General features: G+C 40.6%; 1 protein-coding gene across 1 annotated transcript; it reads right to left on the bottom strand.

Annotated features, from left to right (window-relative positions):
- Positions 1 to 12,725: 12,725 nt before the first annotated feature.
- Positions 12,726 to 13,895, bottom strand: LOC148119824 (putative vomeronasal receptor-like protein 4). Its single transcript, XM_087896692.1, has one exon. The coding sequence runs from the start codon at positions 13,893 to 13,895 to the stop codon at positions 12,999 to 13,001; it is 897 nt and encodes a 298-aa protein (XP_087752818.1). The 3' UTR covers positions 12,726 to 12,998.
- Between the last annotated feature and the right edge of the window lie 4,442 nt (positions 13,896 to 18,337).

Raw genomic sequence — 18,337 nt, 5'->3', positions numbered from 1 at the left:
TACAAGGTGAAAATATGTTGTTCTCATCGTTAAAAAATACTCATTGACAGATGGCTAAGCAGGATTTTCACAGGAGAGAAAATGCTTGTGAAGAAGGGTGGAATCATAGGAGATGCCATGAGATAAAGAGTAAGTAGGATGAGAAATACTTGGATGAGGTCAGTAAGCCTTGGGGCAGCCCATAAATGAAAAGAAATGGGTTAATTTAAGTTATCAGAGATAGATAAAAACAAGCTTGAGCTATGGCCCGAGCATTTATAATTAATATAATTTATATATAAATATATTATATAGATATATAGAAATTATATACATATATAATTTATAATATATAATTATACATAATTAATATAAATAGTAAGTATCTGTGTGATTATTTGGAGAGCAAACTGTCGAGATAGAGCTGATTGGTGGTCTAGATGAAAATCTTTTACCTATAAATGTTAGACAACATTCAGGGCCAGACAATATTCATATATATTTACATAAAACCTAAGAAAGCTTAAATAAAAGGTTCCAAACATATAAAAACCAAACCAAATAGAGTTTCTTATTCCCACAGTAAAAGAGGCATGTCCCAGCCACTTCCTGTAAGCTGGAGCCACCACCATAAGCCTCACCTACTTTCCATGAGCTAAGTGGCATGGTAGGTTTAAGGTTTTGCTCATGTAAAATAAGCACAATAAAGACAGATCCAGACAAAAGAAACTCTAAACAGGTTATATTGTGTTTAAAATGTACATAGTCTTGAGAGAGAAAAGAGAAAGAGTATAGACAGTCGTAGAAAAAGTAAGTAGTTTAAAAATAAAAATGTAGTATCCAGAGGGCCATCGGAGGGGTGAGTGTGATTCGGGCCCGTGGCAGGGGCCCGGCGAGGAGGAGCTAGGACTTTCCCCGACCCCATAGACTCCCAGGTCAGCCTGCTCTGCTGGCTCCACCCTGCTAGCGCCTCCGCCAACCATCCCAGCTTCCATCCAGAGGGCCATCGGTGGGGTGAGTTTGCTTTGGGCCTGCGGCAGGGGCCCTGCGAAGAGGAGCTCGGTCTTTCCCCGACCCCATAGACTCCCAGGTCAGCCTGCTCTGCTGGCTCCACCCTGCTAGTGCCCCCACCAGCCATCCCAGCCTTCAGCCAGTGGGCCATCGGAGGGGTGAGTTTGCTTCAGGCCAGCAGCAGGGGCCCGGCGAGGAGGAGCTTGGACATTCCCCGACCCCATAGACTCCCAGGTCAACCTGCAGTGCTGGTTCCACCCTGCTAAGCTCTCCCGCCTGCCATCCCAGCTTCCATCCAGGTACAAATTTCTATATTTCTCCCCTCCCACTGGGGCCATAAAATTTCCCCAGCTCAGCTGCCTTGCACACTGGGTCTGCTCTGTAGGCGCATCCCGGAAAGAGGGAGTGCCTGTGCTTCAATAGCCTGCCTGAGGAAAGGTAGGCATTCTATCAGTGAACTCCCTGCCCAACAAGGGAACCTGACCCGCTACCAGAAGTTCCAGTAGAGAGCATTTGACGAAGAGATGGGCAGACGCCAAGGCAAGACCTCCTCCAACAATCTGAAAAACAACATGAAAACACCAGATCCCAACGACCCTACAACAGAAGGATTTGAACACTCTAACCCAGATGAAGTGGAAAAAAGTGCCATTATGAAAGCAATAGAGTCCCTTAAACAGGATATAAATAACTCCCTTAAGGAACTGGTCGAGAAGTATAATAAAAAGTTTGAAGAAATGAGTATAGAAATGGATGAGAAATATAACAAAAAGTTTGAAGAAATAAGTAAATCCGTGAATGATACCCTGAGAAACCAAGAAAAAACAATCAAACAAGTAAAGGAAACAGTCCAAGAATTGAAAACTGAAATGGAGGCAATGAAGAAAACACAAAACGAGAACCGGCTGGATATGGAAAACCTAGGTAAACGAGCGGAGACTACAGAATCAAGCAAAACCAATAGAATACAAGAGATAGAAGAACGAATCTCAGATTCTGAAGATACCATAGAGAAAATAAATGCTCTGGTCAAAGAAAACAGCAAATTCAACAAATTCTCTTCAAAAAACATTCAGGAAATCTGGGACACAATAAAAAAACCAAATCTAAGAATAATAGGGATTGAAGAAGGAGAAGAACTGCAGATCAAAGGCCCAGAAAATATATTTAACAAAATTATAGAAGAAAACTTTCCCAATCTAAAGAACGATATTCCTATGAAGGTTCAAGAAGCATACAGAACGCCGAATATACTGGATCAAAAAAAAAAAAACGTCCCCTCGCCATATAATAATCAAAACACAAAACATCCAGATTAAAGAAAGAATATTAAGAGCTGCAAAGGAAAAAGGTCAAGTGACTTATAAAGGTAAACCTATCAGGCTTACACCAGACTTCTCTATGGAAACCATGAAAGCCAGAAGATCCTGGATAGAGGTACTGCAGAAACTAAGAGACCATGGATGCAAACCCAGACTACTATAACCAGCCAAGCTATCGTTCACTATCAACGGAGAAAACAAAATATTCCAGGATAAAAATAAATTTAAACAATTCGTAGCCACAAATCCATCCCTACAGAAAGTAATAGAAGGAAAATCGCAACCCAAGGAATCCAACATTGCCATCACTGCCTACAATAACCCAGACATCTAGCGACCCTTCACAACCACAACTCAAAGAAGAGAAACACACAAACTCTACTACTACTACACACACACACAAATAATAAACGGAATCAACAACCACTGGTCATTAATATCACTTAATATTAATGGACTCAACTCACCTATAAAAAGGCACAGACTTAGAGAATGGATAAGAAAACAGGATCCAACATTCTGCTGTTTACAAGAAACACACCTCAACCACAGAGATAGACATCTACTCAGAGTAAAGGGTTGGGAAAAGGTTTTCCAAGCAAACGGACCTAAGAAACAAGCTGGTGTGGCCATTCTAATATCTAACAAAATTGACTTCAAACTAAAATCAATCAGAAGAGATGGAGATGGACATTTCATACTCTTAACAGGAACAATTAATCAGGAGAAAGTCTCAATCCTGAATATCTACGCCCCTAATATAAAAGCACCCACTTATGTAAAAGAAAAACTTTTAGAACTCAAGGCAGTCATCAAACCACACACACTAATAGTAGGAGACTTCAACACACCTCTCTCACCAATGGACAGATCAATCAAACAGAAACTCAACAGAGAAATAAGAGAATTGCTAGAGGTAATGAATCAAATGGACTTAACAGATATCTATAGAACATTCTACCCAAAAAGGAAAGAATATACCTTCTTCTCTGCAGCTCATGGAACCTTCTCGAAAATTGACCACATACTCGGTAACAAAGCAAACTAACTCAGATACAAAAAAATATTAATAATCACCTGTGTCTTGTCGGATCACCACAGAATAAAGTTAGAACTCAATAACAATTCGAATTTCAGAAAGCCTACAAATGTGTGGAAGTTGAACAGTCAACTACTGAATCATCCTTGGGTCAAGGAAGAAATGAAGAAAGAAATTAAAGTCTTCCTTGAATTTAATGAAAATAAAGACACAACATACTCAAACCTATGGGACACAATGAAAGCAGTTCTAAGAGGAAAGTTCATAGCGCTAAGTGCCCAATTAAAGAAAATGGAGAAAGCATATATTGGAGACTTAACAGCACACCTAAAAGCTCTGGAAAAAAAAGAAGCAGACTCTCCCAGGAGGAGTAGAAGATTGGAAATAATCAAACTGAGGACTGAAATCAACAAAATAGAAACACAGAAAACAATCCAAAAAATCAACGAAACAAAAAGTTGGTTCTTGGAGAAAATCAACAAGATTGACAAACCCCTAGCCAAACTAATCAAACGGCAGAGAGAGAACACTCAAATTAATAAGATCAGAAATGAAAAGGGGGACATAACAACAGACACAGTGGAAATTCAGAGAATCATTAGATCTTACTACGAGAGTTTATATGCCACAAAGTTGGAAAATGTACAAGAAATGGATTGGTTTTTAGATAAATACCATTTACCAAAGTTAAATCAAGAGCAAGTGAACAATCTAAATAGACCTGTTAGTCGCAAAGAATTAGAAGCTGTTATCAAAAACCTCCCCACCAAAAAAAAGCCCAGGTCCAGATAGTTTCAATGCAGAATTCTACCAGAACTTCCAGGAAGAGCTAATACCTATACTCCTTAATGTATTTCACAATATAGAAACAGAAGAATCATTGCCAAACTCTTTTTATGAAGCTACAGTTACCCTGATACCAAAACCACACAAAGACACAACCAAGAAAGAGAATTACAGACCAATCTCACTCATGAACATTGACGCCAAAGTACTCAATAAAATACTGGCAAACCGAATCCAAGAATACATTAGAAAAATTATCCATTATGATCAAGTGGGCTTCATCCCAGAGATGCAGGGCTGGTTCAACATACGCAAATGGTGCGGGAGAATTGTCTGTATTCTGTCAATCATGTATTTTAATAAAACGCTGATTGGCCAGGCAGGAAGTATAGGTGGGTCAACCAGACAGGAAGTAGAGGCGGGGCAATGAGAATAGGATAAGGCTAGGGAGGAAGAAACTCCCTCAGCCACTCCTGCACAGACCACCGAAGAGGCAACATGTAACTTGCCCAGCTGAAAAAGGTACGGAGCCATTATGGCTAACATAGATGAGAATAATGGGTTAATATAAGTTATAAGAGTTAGCAAGAAGCCTGACCTAATGAGCCAATCAGTGTATAACCTTATGGAGTCTTGTGTGTGATTTTCTTTGTTGCTTGCCGGCTGTTGGGGTACTGGGAGGGACAGAAACCCCAACAAGCCAGCCCTCATACTACACGCAAATCTATCAATGTAATCCATCATATAAATAAACTGAAAGAAAAAAACCATATGATCATTTCATTGGATGCTGAAAAAGCATTTGACAAAATTCAACATCCCTTTATGATAAAGGTGTTGGAGAGATTGGGTATACGAGGATCATACCTAAATATAATAAAAGCAATATATAGTAAGCCGACAGCTAACATCAAATTGAACGGAGAGAAACTCACAGCCATTCCACTAAAATCAGGAACACGACAAGGCTGTCCACTCTCTCCATACCTCTTCAATATAGTGCTTGAAGTCCTAGCAATAGCAATAAGACAACATAAAGGGATCAAGGGGATTCGAATTGGAAAGGATGAAGTTAAACTTTCGTTATTTGCAGATGATATGATAGTGTACATAAGCGACCCCAAAAACTCTACCAAAGAACTCCTACAGCTGATAAACACCTTTAGTAATGTGGCAGGATACAAGATCAACTCCAAAAAATCGGTTGCCCTCCTATACACAAAGGATAAAGAAGCAGAGAGGGAAATCAGAGAAACATCACCTTTCATGATAGCCACAAATAGCATAAAATATCTTGGGGTAACTCTAACCAAGGAAGTGAAAGACCTATTTGACAAGAACTTTAAGTCCTTGAAGAAAGACATTGAGGAGAATACCAGAAAATGGAAAGATCTCCCCTGTTCTTGGATTGGGAGAATCAACATAGTAAAAATGGCAATTCTACCAAAAGCAATCTATAGATTCAACGCAATTCCCATCAAAATTCCATCAAACTTCTTCACAGAACTTGAGAGAACAATAATCAAGTTTATATGGAAAAACAAAAAACCCAGGATAGCCAAAACAATCTTATACAATAAAGGAACTTCTGGAGGCATTACCATCCCTGACTTCAAACTCTATTACAGAGCAACAGTATTGAAAACAGCTTGGTATTGGCATAACAACAAAGAAGTCGACCTATGGAATCGAATAGAAGACCCGGGTATTAACCCACAAACATATGAACACCTGATATTTGACAAGGGAGCTAAAGGCATACAATGGAAGAAGGAAAGCATCTTTAACAAATGTTGCTGGCATAACTGGATGTCAACCTGTACAAGAATGAAAATAGATCCATATCTATCACCATGCACAAAACTCAAGTCCAAATGGATTAAAGACCTCAACATTAATCTGACCACTTTGAACCTGATAGAAGAGAAAGTGGGAAGTAGTCTACAAGATATAGGCACAGGAGACCAATTCCTAAGAAGAACCCCAGGAGCTCAGACAATAAGAGAAGCAATGAATAAATGGGACCTCCTGAAACTGAGAAGCTTCTGTAAAGCAAAGGACACTGTCAGTAAGACCAAAAGGCTACCTTCCGACTGGGAGAAGATCTTCACAAATCCCTCATCAGACAAAGGTCTGATCTCCAAAATATACAAAGAACTCAAGAGACTAGACACTAAAACTCTAACTAACCCAATTAAAAAATGGGGTACTGAACTGAACAGAGAATTCACAACAGATGAACTCCGAATGGCCAAAAGGCACTTAAGGTCATGCTCAACCTCCTTAGCGATCAGGGAAATGCAAATCAAAACAACTTTGAGATATCATCTTACACCTGTCAGAATAGCCAAACTCAAAAACACCAATGATAGCCTATGCTGGAGAGGATGTGGAATGAGGGGAACACTCATCCATTGTTGGTGGGAATGCAAACTCGTGCAGCCACTGTTAAAATCAGTGTGGCGGTTTCTCAGGAAACTGGGAGTCAACCTCCCTCAGAACCCAGCAATACCACTCTTGGGAATATACCCTAAAGATTCCCTAACATACTACAAAAGCATTTGTTCAACTATGTTCATAGCTACACTATTTGTAATAGCCAGAACATGGAAACAACCTAGGTGCCCCTCAATAGAAGAATGGTTAAAAAAGGTGTGGAACATATATACATTAGAGTTTTACTCGGCGGTAAAAAACAATGACATCTTGAATTTTGCATGCAAATGGATGGACATAGAAAACGCTTTACTGAGTGAGGTAAGCCAGACCCAAAAAGAGGAACACGGTATGTATTCACTCATAAGTGGATTCTAACCATAATTAAAGGTCTTTGAGCCTATTATTCGTGATCCTAGAGAAGCTAAATAAGAAGATGAACCTGATGAAGATTATTTAGCTATCCACCAGGAGGTAGGAAATAGACAAGAGTCCCAGGTAACCTCGGGTGCATGGGGGGGTGGCAGGGTCGATGGAGAGGGAGAGGGCTAGAGAGAAGGGAGTAGGGGAGGAACGGGGAAAGCTTGGTGGCCGGGGATGGCGGGGGGGAGGGAGGTAGGATGAATATGGGATCAGGGAACAATATATTTCAACTAAGGGAGCCATTTTAGGGTTTACAGGAGACTTGATTATATATGGGATCCCAGGTCCAAGGAGAAATCCCCCAGATTGCTCTCTGGACAGAGGAGAGGGTGCCTGAATCGGCCGTGGCCCATGACCATACTGATGTATATTTTGCTTATCACCATAGATCCTTCGTCTGGCGAAGGACGGCTATGCAGTCGGAGGCCCACATTGGAGCACCGGATTGAGCCCCCCGAGGTCCGGAGGGGGAGCGGAAGGAGGAGGAACATGAAAGACGAAATCAGTACTGCGAGGGATGCTATCACCCACTGATACAAGGGAACGGATCTGATGAGAGTTTACCAGGGCCAGTCGGACTGGGACTGAACGAGGACGTGATCTAGCCAGATTCTCGGAATTTGGCCGGATTCTCTGACTGTGACTGGCCCGGGGTCTTTTTGAAAAGCCATTGACTATGACACTGGGACCTGTTTCCTCTGCATATGCTGGATTTTGGGGATCCAGTCTGTTTGGACGCTCGCCTTCCTGGACCTGGAGGGAGGGGGAGGGAGCTGGAGCTTCCCACAGGGCAGGAAACCCTGACTGCCCTGGGGGACAGAGGGGAAGGAGGGGGGGAGTGGGGGGAGTGGGAGGGTGTTGGGAGGGGGGGCGGAAATGGAAACTTTTATAATTTAATAAAATTTACAAAAAAAAAAGGTCTGATCTCCAAAATATACAAAGAACTCAAGAAACTAGACACTAAAACTCTAACTAACCCAATTAAAAAATGGGGTACTGAACTGAACAGAGAATTCACAACAGATGAACTCCGAATGGCCAAAAGGCACTTAAGGTCATGCTCAACCTCCTTAGCGATCAGGGAAATGCAAATCAAAACAACTTTGAGATATCATCTTACACCTGTCAGAATAGCCAAACTCAAAAACACCAATGATAGCCTATGCTGGAGAGGATGTGGAATGAGGGGAACACTCATCCATTGTTGGTGGGAATGCAAACTCGTGCAGCCACTGTGGAAATCAGTGTGGCGGTTTCTCAGGAAACTGGGAGTCAATCTCCCTCAGGACCCAGCAATTCCACTCTTGGGAATATACCCAAGAGATGCCCTATCATACCACAAAAGCATTTGTTCAACTATGTTCATAGCAGCACTATTTGTAATAGCCAGAACCTGGAAACAACCTAGGTGCCCCTCAATAAAAGAATGGTTAAAAAAGGTGTGGAACATGTACACATTAGAGTTCTACTGAGCGGTAAAAAACAATGACATCTTGAATTTTGCATGCAAATGGATGGAAATAGAAAACGCCTTACTGAGTGAGGTAAGCCAGACCCAAAAAGAGGAATATGGTATGTATTCACTCATATGTGGATTCTAACCATAATTAAAAGTCTTTGAGCCTATTATTCGTGATCCTAGAGAAGTTAAATAAGAAGGTGAACCTGTTGAAAATCATGTAGCTATCTGCCTGGAGATTGGAAATAGACAAGAGTCCCAGGTAACCTCGGGTGCATGGGGGGATGGGAGGGTTGTTGGAAGGGGAGAGGGTTAGAGAGAAGGGAGTAGTGGAGGAATGGGGAAAGCTAGGTGGACTGGGTTGGGGGGAGGGAGGAAGGATGGATATGAGATCAGGGAAGAATATATCTCAACTAAGGTAGTCATTTTAGGGTTTACAGGAGACTTGATTATAAATGGGATCCCAGGTCCAAGGAGAGATCCCCAGACTGTTCTCTAGACAGAGGAGAAGGTGCCTGAACCGGCCTTGGCCTATAACCATACTGATGAAGATTTTGCTTATCACCATAGATCCTTCATCTTACGATGGATGGCGATACAGATGGAGACCCACATTGGAGCACCGGACTGAGCCCCCCATGGTCCAATTGAGGGGCAGAAAATGGAAGAACATGAAAAAAACTCAGGACCGCGAGGGGTGCGATCACCCACTGATTCAAGGGGACTGATCTAATGAGAGTTCACCAAGGCCAGTTGGACTGCGACTGAACGAGCATGTGATCCAACCAGATTTTCTGAATGTGGCCGGATCTCTGAATGTGGCTGGTCCGGAGCCTTTCTGAAAAGCCACTGACAATGACACTGGGACTTGTTTCTTCTGCATATGCTCGATTTTTGGGATCCAGTCTGTTCGGATACTCACCTTCCGGGACCTGGAAGGAGTGGGGAGGAACTTGAACTTCCCACAGAGCAGGAAGCCCTGACTGCTCTTAGGGATGAAGAGGGAGGAGGAGGGGGAGGAGGGAGGGAGAGGGTGTTGGGAGGAGGGGCGGAAATGAAAACTTTCATAATTTAATAAACTTAAAAAAAATAAAAATGTAAAGTTCTTACTAAAGGAGAATATATATACATATATATACATGTATATAATATGTAACACACAAAAAGAAACCAGTTAAAGATGGAAAACATACAGGGAGTGTGGATCCTGAATGCTACTATGTTGCCTTTAAATTTTGTGATTGCTGATGAATGAGCAATAGCTGCCATAAGACCTTGGATATGGAAGCTGCTAGATTAAAACAACCTATATATTTAAAAAAATGTCTTGACTTTAAAATGGAAGACAAAAGATGTGTTGTTTTGGGGAAGAGATTATACTTTTGTTTCTACAGAAAACAAAAAGTTATGGATTCGTGCAGGGTTGAAAAAGTTCAAGTTTAATTGAGAAAGACCGCTTGAAAATCCTGATTACAGACATGAAAGAAACCTAGAAAAGCTACAAGACATGTGATGTATATTTTACCTGCTCAAACATAAAATGAAAAAAAATTGTCTTTGGTTGAATTGTGCACAACACAAAGTTTATACATGTATTAATGCAGATATGTATGTTACTTTAAAAGTTTGTGTATTTTCAGAACATGGGGCTCAGACACCAATACAAATTAACGGCCCAGGTGATTCAGCCCTCAGAACACCTCTGTTGCAATTTCCTTAGAGTTCTGTATCCAGAGCAGCTTTAAGGCTGCTGATTGAGATGGTTCAGACTCACAGACTACTCCAACTGATACTTAACTATTATTCTTATTTTTTCCAACATTCCCCTAAAGATGCCAGTGCCCCTAAACAATAGAAAACAGTCTAGAGAAAAAAATACCCACATTCCCAAGAGATAGATTATGAATGTTTGTCATCATTTGGGAGAGGGGCTTGCTTATACATTGTTATTGACCTTGACAAAAAAAAAAAACAACAAACCAAAAGAGATTCAAGGATCTCTTTCTGAAGGAAAAGTGGGAATATGATATAAAAATGATGAGATAAAGTGGTAGATTATTGAATCTACTTTAATTGAAAAAGCAATTATTACATATTTTACATTGGTATCAATTTTTTATATTGATACAAATTTAAGGCTATTTTTCTTAGAACATAACATACACATGTTCCTGGTCTTGTTTAAGTATTTAAGTATTGAACATTAATAAGGTAATATAAATTTGTAGTCCTTCAAATTTAATCTCTAAAAAATTAGTTTTTTTTTGAGACAGGGTTTTTCTATGTAGCTTTAGAGCCTGTCCTGGAACTAGCTCTTGTAGACCAGGCTGGCCTCGAACTCACAGAGATCCACCTGCCTCTGCCTCCCAAGTGCTGGGCTTAAAGGCGTGCACCATCACTGCCTGGCTGGTCTCATTAGTCTTATAAGCTATTTAGGATAACAAAAAATGCAGGTTGGTAATTAGTCACCTATTACAATGAAACTTATAGTCATTTTAGGTATGCTTTCAAGGCCAAACATATATTTTAGATAGACAGGTCATCTTTAAACACTTTATAGATCTACAAAATATGACATTTAAGATGTTTTAATAACATAAGGCTTTTTATGGTAATGAGACATGTCTGCTCCTGGCAGCACAAACCCACTTCAGAGAAGATGATGAGTGTCGAAGAAACTCCTTATGGAGTTTGCTTTGTTTGTGGCAAAAGTTAAGCGCTGGACAGGAAACTGCCCTTGCGTCCACAGCTGACTGTATGCTGTCCAAATTTGACAAGTAGGACACAAAAGAAAGCAAGTGCAGCACACTGTTTCAACGTTACTGCTTCACAGAAAAGTCTCTCAGATATTCCAGGCCTGTAGACTGAAAATGGATGCCCTAACATTACAGAGGAACTTTGGGTGTCTGTCCACCCACTCAGCTATTTCTTAGATTTGGAAGTTGTTGCTCTGTACTTCCTGCTTATTTCCTCCTTGGGTGTCTGATGGAGCTGAAGACTAGATAGTTATAGTTATGACTTCCTTTGTGATCAAATTTAAAAAGGAAACTCACAAAAACAGTGTAAAATGTGCAAGGTTGAGAGACATAAAAGAATAGTTTTGGGTTTGTAATATAAGTTAGGAAGGAAAGTGAACTGGGTACAAAACTTCGGACTTACCAAGACAGGATGGATAATGAAATATTTTTTTTCTGAATTTATCAAATGTAAACAGAATTACATTGCAAATTTAATTCTTACCTGATATTTGTTCTTAGTATATTTAATTTTACTATGTTAAAGTTAAAATCTTCCTTTTTAATTAGACAAAAAGGGGAAACGCTGTGGAATAATCCTTTGGAACACTATGAAGATGTATTGCCCTCTTTGTTACTAAAAAACTGATTGGCCGATTTCTAGGCAGGACTTTTGGGGCAGAGAAAATACTGGGGACAAGAAGGGCAGAGTCAGATGAGACACCGTGAGATGTAGAGAGAGCAGTATGGGAAATACATAGATGAGGTAAACTAGCCTCGGGCAGCACATAGATTCATAGAAATGGGTTAATTTAAGGCATTAGAGCTAGCTAAAACTAAGCCTGAGTTACTGACTGGGCATTTATAATTAATATTAAGTCTGTGTGTGTTTTTATGGGAGACTGTCTGGAGGGACAGAACTGATTGATCATCTAAATGGAAACTGCACCTGCACAGATTGGCCTGTGAATGTCTTCAGCAAGTCAGCACTGCGAGGACCAAGGCTGACCTGTGAATTTGTTTTTCAAAACTAACTGTAATGCATCTATTTTCACTGACATCTTTAACAGCTTAATTCTATAATTCAGTGGGAGTCACTGTGATATTTACACTCTGCCTCTATCATGTATTGATGGTATGCTTCTAAGACTCTTTCTGCTACCAGAAGTGGTGATCATAAACAATCCTTTATAGACACAAGAGAATATCAGCTATTTCATGAAGGAAGGCCAAATGGAGAAAGAGATAGTTGTGGCTTTAAACTTTCTTTAGCCTCATTATTAGCTAAGCATGATCACCATTTGGTGAGCGAGACTCTGCCTTTATATGTTCAAATACTCTTATTGGATCTGGTATTATGTGTACCAAAGCAAAACTATCATTTTTTTTATTGATTTTTATTGAGCTCTACATTTTTCTCTGTCCCCCTCTCTCCTCTCCCCTCCCCTTCAACCCTCCCTGAAGGTCCCCATGTTCCCAATTTACTCAGGAGATCTTTTTTTTTTTCTACTTCCCTTGTAGTTTAGATCTATGTGTGTCTCTCTTCGTGTTCTCATTGTTGTCTAAGTTCTCTGGGATTGTGAATTGTAGGCTGATTTTCTTTTCTTTATCTTTAGAAACCACTTATGAGTGAGTACATGTGATAATTGTCTTTCTGTGTCTGGGTTACCTCACTCAAAATGATGTTTTCTAGCTCCATGCATTTTTCTGCAAAAGTCAAGATGTCATTATTTTTTTCTGCCATGTGGTACGTTTTCTCTTTTGTATGCTAAAAAGATAAATAGGCATTTATCAATACCCAATCCCTCTTACAGAGTATGACAACATTTAGTCAAATGTTCATCTCTGTGGATCAGTATGAAGGGGCTGATAACTGCATAACCAAGGGTAAGAAACTCTGGAACATATAGAATTTTGGAATAACTCTCTATAAAGAAAGTAAAATATAAAGAAATAAAACAATCTGTTAAATAGAAGAAAAGAAAACATAGCATCAGAAGGAGGACACTCTGAGCAGCTCTCAGCTCAGGGGGAGTTCTGTAGAGGAGCTTGGAGTTCTGGAGATAGAGGACATGCTGGTGGTGCTTGTGGAGAAGAAGTACCATGTAGCCACTGGCGCCTCCCATGGTTCCCTGAAACACAGCGTCTCTCAGGACCATGAGGATGAGAAAAATCCATCGTGTTATCCTGCTTTCTGGCAGAAAATAGCAATAGTTGCTGCCCCTTTTACTCTTAGTTATGTTCACACTCTTGGTATTTTTAATATAGTACGGTAAGTTCATGCTGATCAAGGAACTGAGGATCCAAAAGAAGAGCAGCGAGGAAAGAATGTGCTGTGGAGTCTTTAGGTTGAGCCTCCTCCACCCAGATGCTCTGGGACTGATGGTGATGGCCTGGACCACAGTGAGGAGACTGCTGGTGCAGATGGAGAGGCCCCGCGACACTCTTGCCAGGTAAATCACAACTTTACAACTCGTGTCATCTAAGAAATTTCTAAAATTAAAGGCTTCTATTGTCTTTAACATTCCCTTTGAAAGAAGCATTATGATATTTGTGAGCGCCAAGTGAGCAAGAACGAGGTGTATAGGTTTCTTCTCAGTGCTTTGGAACACGTGCATGTAACTCACAAAAACTAAGACATTTCCCATGGTGCCAAGCCCAGTGAGATAGAGGAAGACTGTGCCCTTGACAGGATCCCAAACCATCCTTAGATCTGATGCAGAAATGCTTGATCCAGCAAACGCCTTTGTGAAGAAATCAGTGAATCACGACAAGCATCAGCAAAAATTCCTTTAGATTTGCTTACTTTTCTGGAGGAAAGGGAACGATATATATTATTGTTCATCTATTGACACAGAACTTACTTGAAGACTTCTTTTCAAAAATCTAAATTTCCAAACTATATATTAATTTATATTCTAAAATCTACTCTACTTGTTCAAATTGATATTTCTCACCTATGTTCTGTCTCAACGTGGCTGAAGTAACACCAATGCCCCCCATCAGAATTTCTCCAAGCATTTTACTTTTCATTCTATCACATTCCTGTAGTCCAGTTCTGTAAATCATGCTCACCCATTTGCCATGTGGCATATACAAACATCTGTGAAGTCCTATCATTTAACACATTAAACACCTCCCAAATTCAACCACAGTTTGATTTTTAACAGAGTCTGGAGCTGTTATAGATATGTTGAAGTTTATCGTATGGATTAGAAGATTAATTAGGCATCGTGCTATAAAACAAAGATATGTTTAAGATTGGGATCTGAGAAAACTTTGTTCAAAACAATTAATAAATAAAGGATCTGGCGCCCTCTTTTGGTTTCTGCAGGCACAAGTCGTGAAAGCCGGACAGTTACTGGTAGGAAAAGCAGATTTTAAAAAATAAAAATTTAAAAAATAACTGGTTGGCAAATCCCTGGTATGAATTGATTGTTCTCATCGAGGGCCAGGGTGGTACTTTGCCGCTGTCATGTGACATTTAGAAGCAGCTGTATTTTCAGGTGGCTTTGTGGCTGTTTGATCCCTGCCTTTCCCAGCACAGGAAACGAGAGAGCGGCAAGGCTGTGTATGACTGGTGCGACTGTTTTCAGTTCATGCTACGATAGGCTCTGACTCTTCTAAGAGCGTCAGTCTCCCTAACTATCAATGCATGTCACATGATGGGGACTTTTTACACAGAAAAAGAGATCAGGACGCTCAATTCAATCTTTGGATCTGTCCAAGTTTTATGTTCTTTAAATGCAATTCTGCAAGCTTCCTACTTTTCCTTTGTATTAAATATTAAAGATTGTTGTAGATCTCTGTCCTGAAGGTCTCTGACAACATGAACTATGTACTCTAGGCTGTACCCAGGTCAATAGCAGGCGGCCTCACTCTTCTAGGAATATCAGTTACTGCCTTTCAATCCCCTTGACAAATGGGGTGATTTGTACCTGGACCATTACACTATAGAGAGCAGAACACGGCTGTAAATTCTTAGCACATAATGAAACACACTGCAGTGTTCATAGCAATCACAGGAGTGTAGCTGAACAAGCCTGGGATAAAAACCAAGTATTTCATCAGAGATGAGAATATACTAAAAGTGTTGACACTCAACACATGTCAGTAGTGTCCTGATGGATTTCTCAACTCTATTCAGAGCTCTTCTGCTTGTCCATCTGTCTGGGACTGCCTGCTTCTTTCCAGCCCTCTGTTCCTCCCCACAGATTTCAATGATCATATGTAATGAATGATGTCTCTCCTTTCTGACTGAAATGGATACTGTCGGCGGAGAAGTCACCATAATATTACAGACACCTGGAAAGTCTTTTTAGGAAAGTAGGGGCTTTTACTCCTTTCTTCTTTTTATTTATTCTTCTCTCATACAAGACATCCTGACTACAACCTTCCCCTCCCTCCACTCTTTCAGGCCCCCCACCCCTCTCCCCCAGATCCATTGCTCCTCCATTTCTCCCCAGAAAAGAGCAGGCTTCTCAGGAGTAGCAGCTGAACACCACATAACAAGATGCAGTAAGACAAGGCACAAAGCCTCATGTCAAGGCTGAATGAGGCAACCTAGTAAGAAGAAAAGGGTCCAGGATAGACAAAAGAGTCAGACACACCCCCATTCTCACTGTTCGAAGTTTCACAGAATCCCCAAACTAAGCAACCATAGCACATATGCAGAGGACCTAGTAGAGACCCACCACAGGCTCCGTGATTGCTGCTTCAGTCTCTAGAAGCCACCATGAGGTCAGGTTAGCGGATTCTGTGGTCCTTGGTCTCCTGGTGTCTTTGATCCCTCTGACTTTTAGATTCGTTCCTCCCCTATGGACAAGTGTGCAGCCTTGTCTCAGGTCAGCACATGACTACCTGCCCAATGGGTTTACTAGGGGCGAAGTATCCCTGGAAAGGGGTTCTCACTCGGCAAGGACCAGTAAATAACAGGACAGCATAGGAATTTGCAAAACTCACGCAGTTTGCAGGCTCCTTTCTCTCCCATTATACATTTCTTGGGCGGTTCTTAGTTTTACTCTGTCAGTCACACAGGCAACAGCTGCCATTTCCCATGGAAATTCTGTTCTTTCCTGGTCATTGTCCCCTAAGATTCATCAGGGCACTAATGCTTCTCAAACCTCTTATCTGGAATATCTAACTACAACTTCTAATCCTGTGAGATTTCCTGACACAATAGTGACAGTCAGGTACTTTTGGAACATTTCCATGTCTCACAGTTCCGGAAAGGAGAGAATATGGAAAAGACCTCATGAATACAAATAGTGCAAACTGTTGAGAGTAAATTCCCTGGACACCAAACATAGAATCAATAGTAGAATCTGGTACATCTCAAGAAAAAGAACTGCATTGCAAAATGTGGGATGGATAGATTGATCTTTGCTACACATAGGAGCTTATATAGGAAGAAGGTATGGTATAGTGGATGGGAAAAAGGGGACTTATTAATGTCTGCCTTTTACAGAGAGAATAAAATATGGGAAAAGAGAACTGTATAAAAATATCTTGCAGACAAGAAAGAATTGTTTGTGTTTGACTTAAACATTAAAGCATTGTATCCTTGTTTATTGCTTTTTAACTTTATAACTGCAAGTAGCTGCCAACTGACATAAATGATGCAAGAACAGGACGTGTCTGGCTGGATATTTAGTTAAGCCTGCAGAAATGCCAATATTTTAGTTAAGGCTGCAAAATGCTGAACTATTTGTCTAGAATAAAGTTATGCTGGGGATGGGAAAGTGTAATTGAGGTAACACAAAGGGGAACAATATGGGCTTTTATAATGATCATGACGTATTTCTTAAAGAGTAAAAAAAAATAGGACCCAATAATAAGATCATTTATGTAAGCCTGGCAGGAAAATCTCTTAAAAGTTTGAATAAAGACAGCGTGTGCTATTTGAGGCCACTTAAATTCAAGACATCTAGTGGTCCTAGGTTTTCCTTGCTCTGACAATGCCCCTTCCACATCTCAAGACCTCAGCCTGAGCCAAAGTTGGACCCTGGCACCAGTCCAATCTTCTGAGGGTTTCCCAGAGCTCTGTCTAATGATTGGCTTTGAGTCTCTGCTTTGACCTCAAGGCATGACAGTCATACCTCTGACACCAGGAAAGTAGTTTTTGAAATTGATTGTGCGGGAAGGACCAGTGGGAGGGAAAGGAGAAGAAAAGTTGGTAAGGACAAATACAGGAAACTACAATGACTTATGCATGAAATGTCATAATTGTACCCATTGTTTCACACAGTAGCAAAAGAAAAACAGCAGCAGCAGCATCAGCATCAGCAGCAGCATCAGCAGCAGCATCAGCATCAGCATCAGCAGCAGCAGCAGCAGCAGCATCAGCAGCAGCAGCAGCAGCAGCAGCAGCATCAGCAGCAAATAAAAGCAATAAAAAGGGGATAGCTTTACATTCTGATAGATGGATAGTGTTCCATGTGGATTACAAATCAGCAGGGACTGGGAAGTGAATCTGTCAGCCCCAGCATTCTCAAATTAAAATATAAGGTTATTGCTCCTTGACTCATTATACTAGAGTGAGATTATCTTGGGTTATAGTAACTCAAATCTAGCAAGTTCATGACTTTATTTCTTTAAACTTTTGTTGTTGTTATGAGATACCTGGGTTTCTCCTAGACTGGCCTTGACCTCACCAAGGTCCACCTGCCTCTGCCTGCCTAGAGCTGGTATGAAAGGCACGTGCCACCATGGCAGTCTTATTTTTTCATCTTTGAACTTCTTAATAACCCTCACCACTATCTAGAAACACAATGGAGATACTGACTTACCAGTTTTGTACAACATCACATGTCAGGATGGAGACTTTAAGGATGGAGTCACAAAAGAAACATTTAAATTAAACAGCACCAGGCCTGGGCAGTTAGCAGTCAAACTTCAAGAGACAAAGTTGCAGGCACAAGAAATGTAGAAATTCACCAAAAATGAAATGGATGGATTAAATTTACATCACTGGCATCCTTATAAGGCAAGTGAACTTTGAGGATAGAGAAAATGGGCATTTTCCATAAAATTCTGAATACTTTCTATTTATTTTTAGTTCTTGAAAGAAAGGAGGACCCATTAGACAAAGATTCACCCCAAACTCCTGTGACAGCAGACCCTGAGCACAGGGAATGAAGCACCTGTG

The sequence above is a fragment of the Myodes glareolus genome, chromosome 14 (assembly GCF_982192425.1).
Source record: "Myodes glareolus chromosome 14, mMyoGla1.1, whole genome shotgun sequence".
NCBI classification, from domain to species: Eukaryota; Metazoa; Chordata; class Mammalia; order Rodentia; family Cricetidae; genus Myodes; species Myodes glareolus.
Note: the sequence above shows the minus strand (reverse complement) of the source record. Positions and strands in the feature narration are given on the sequence as shown.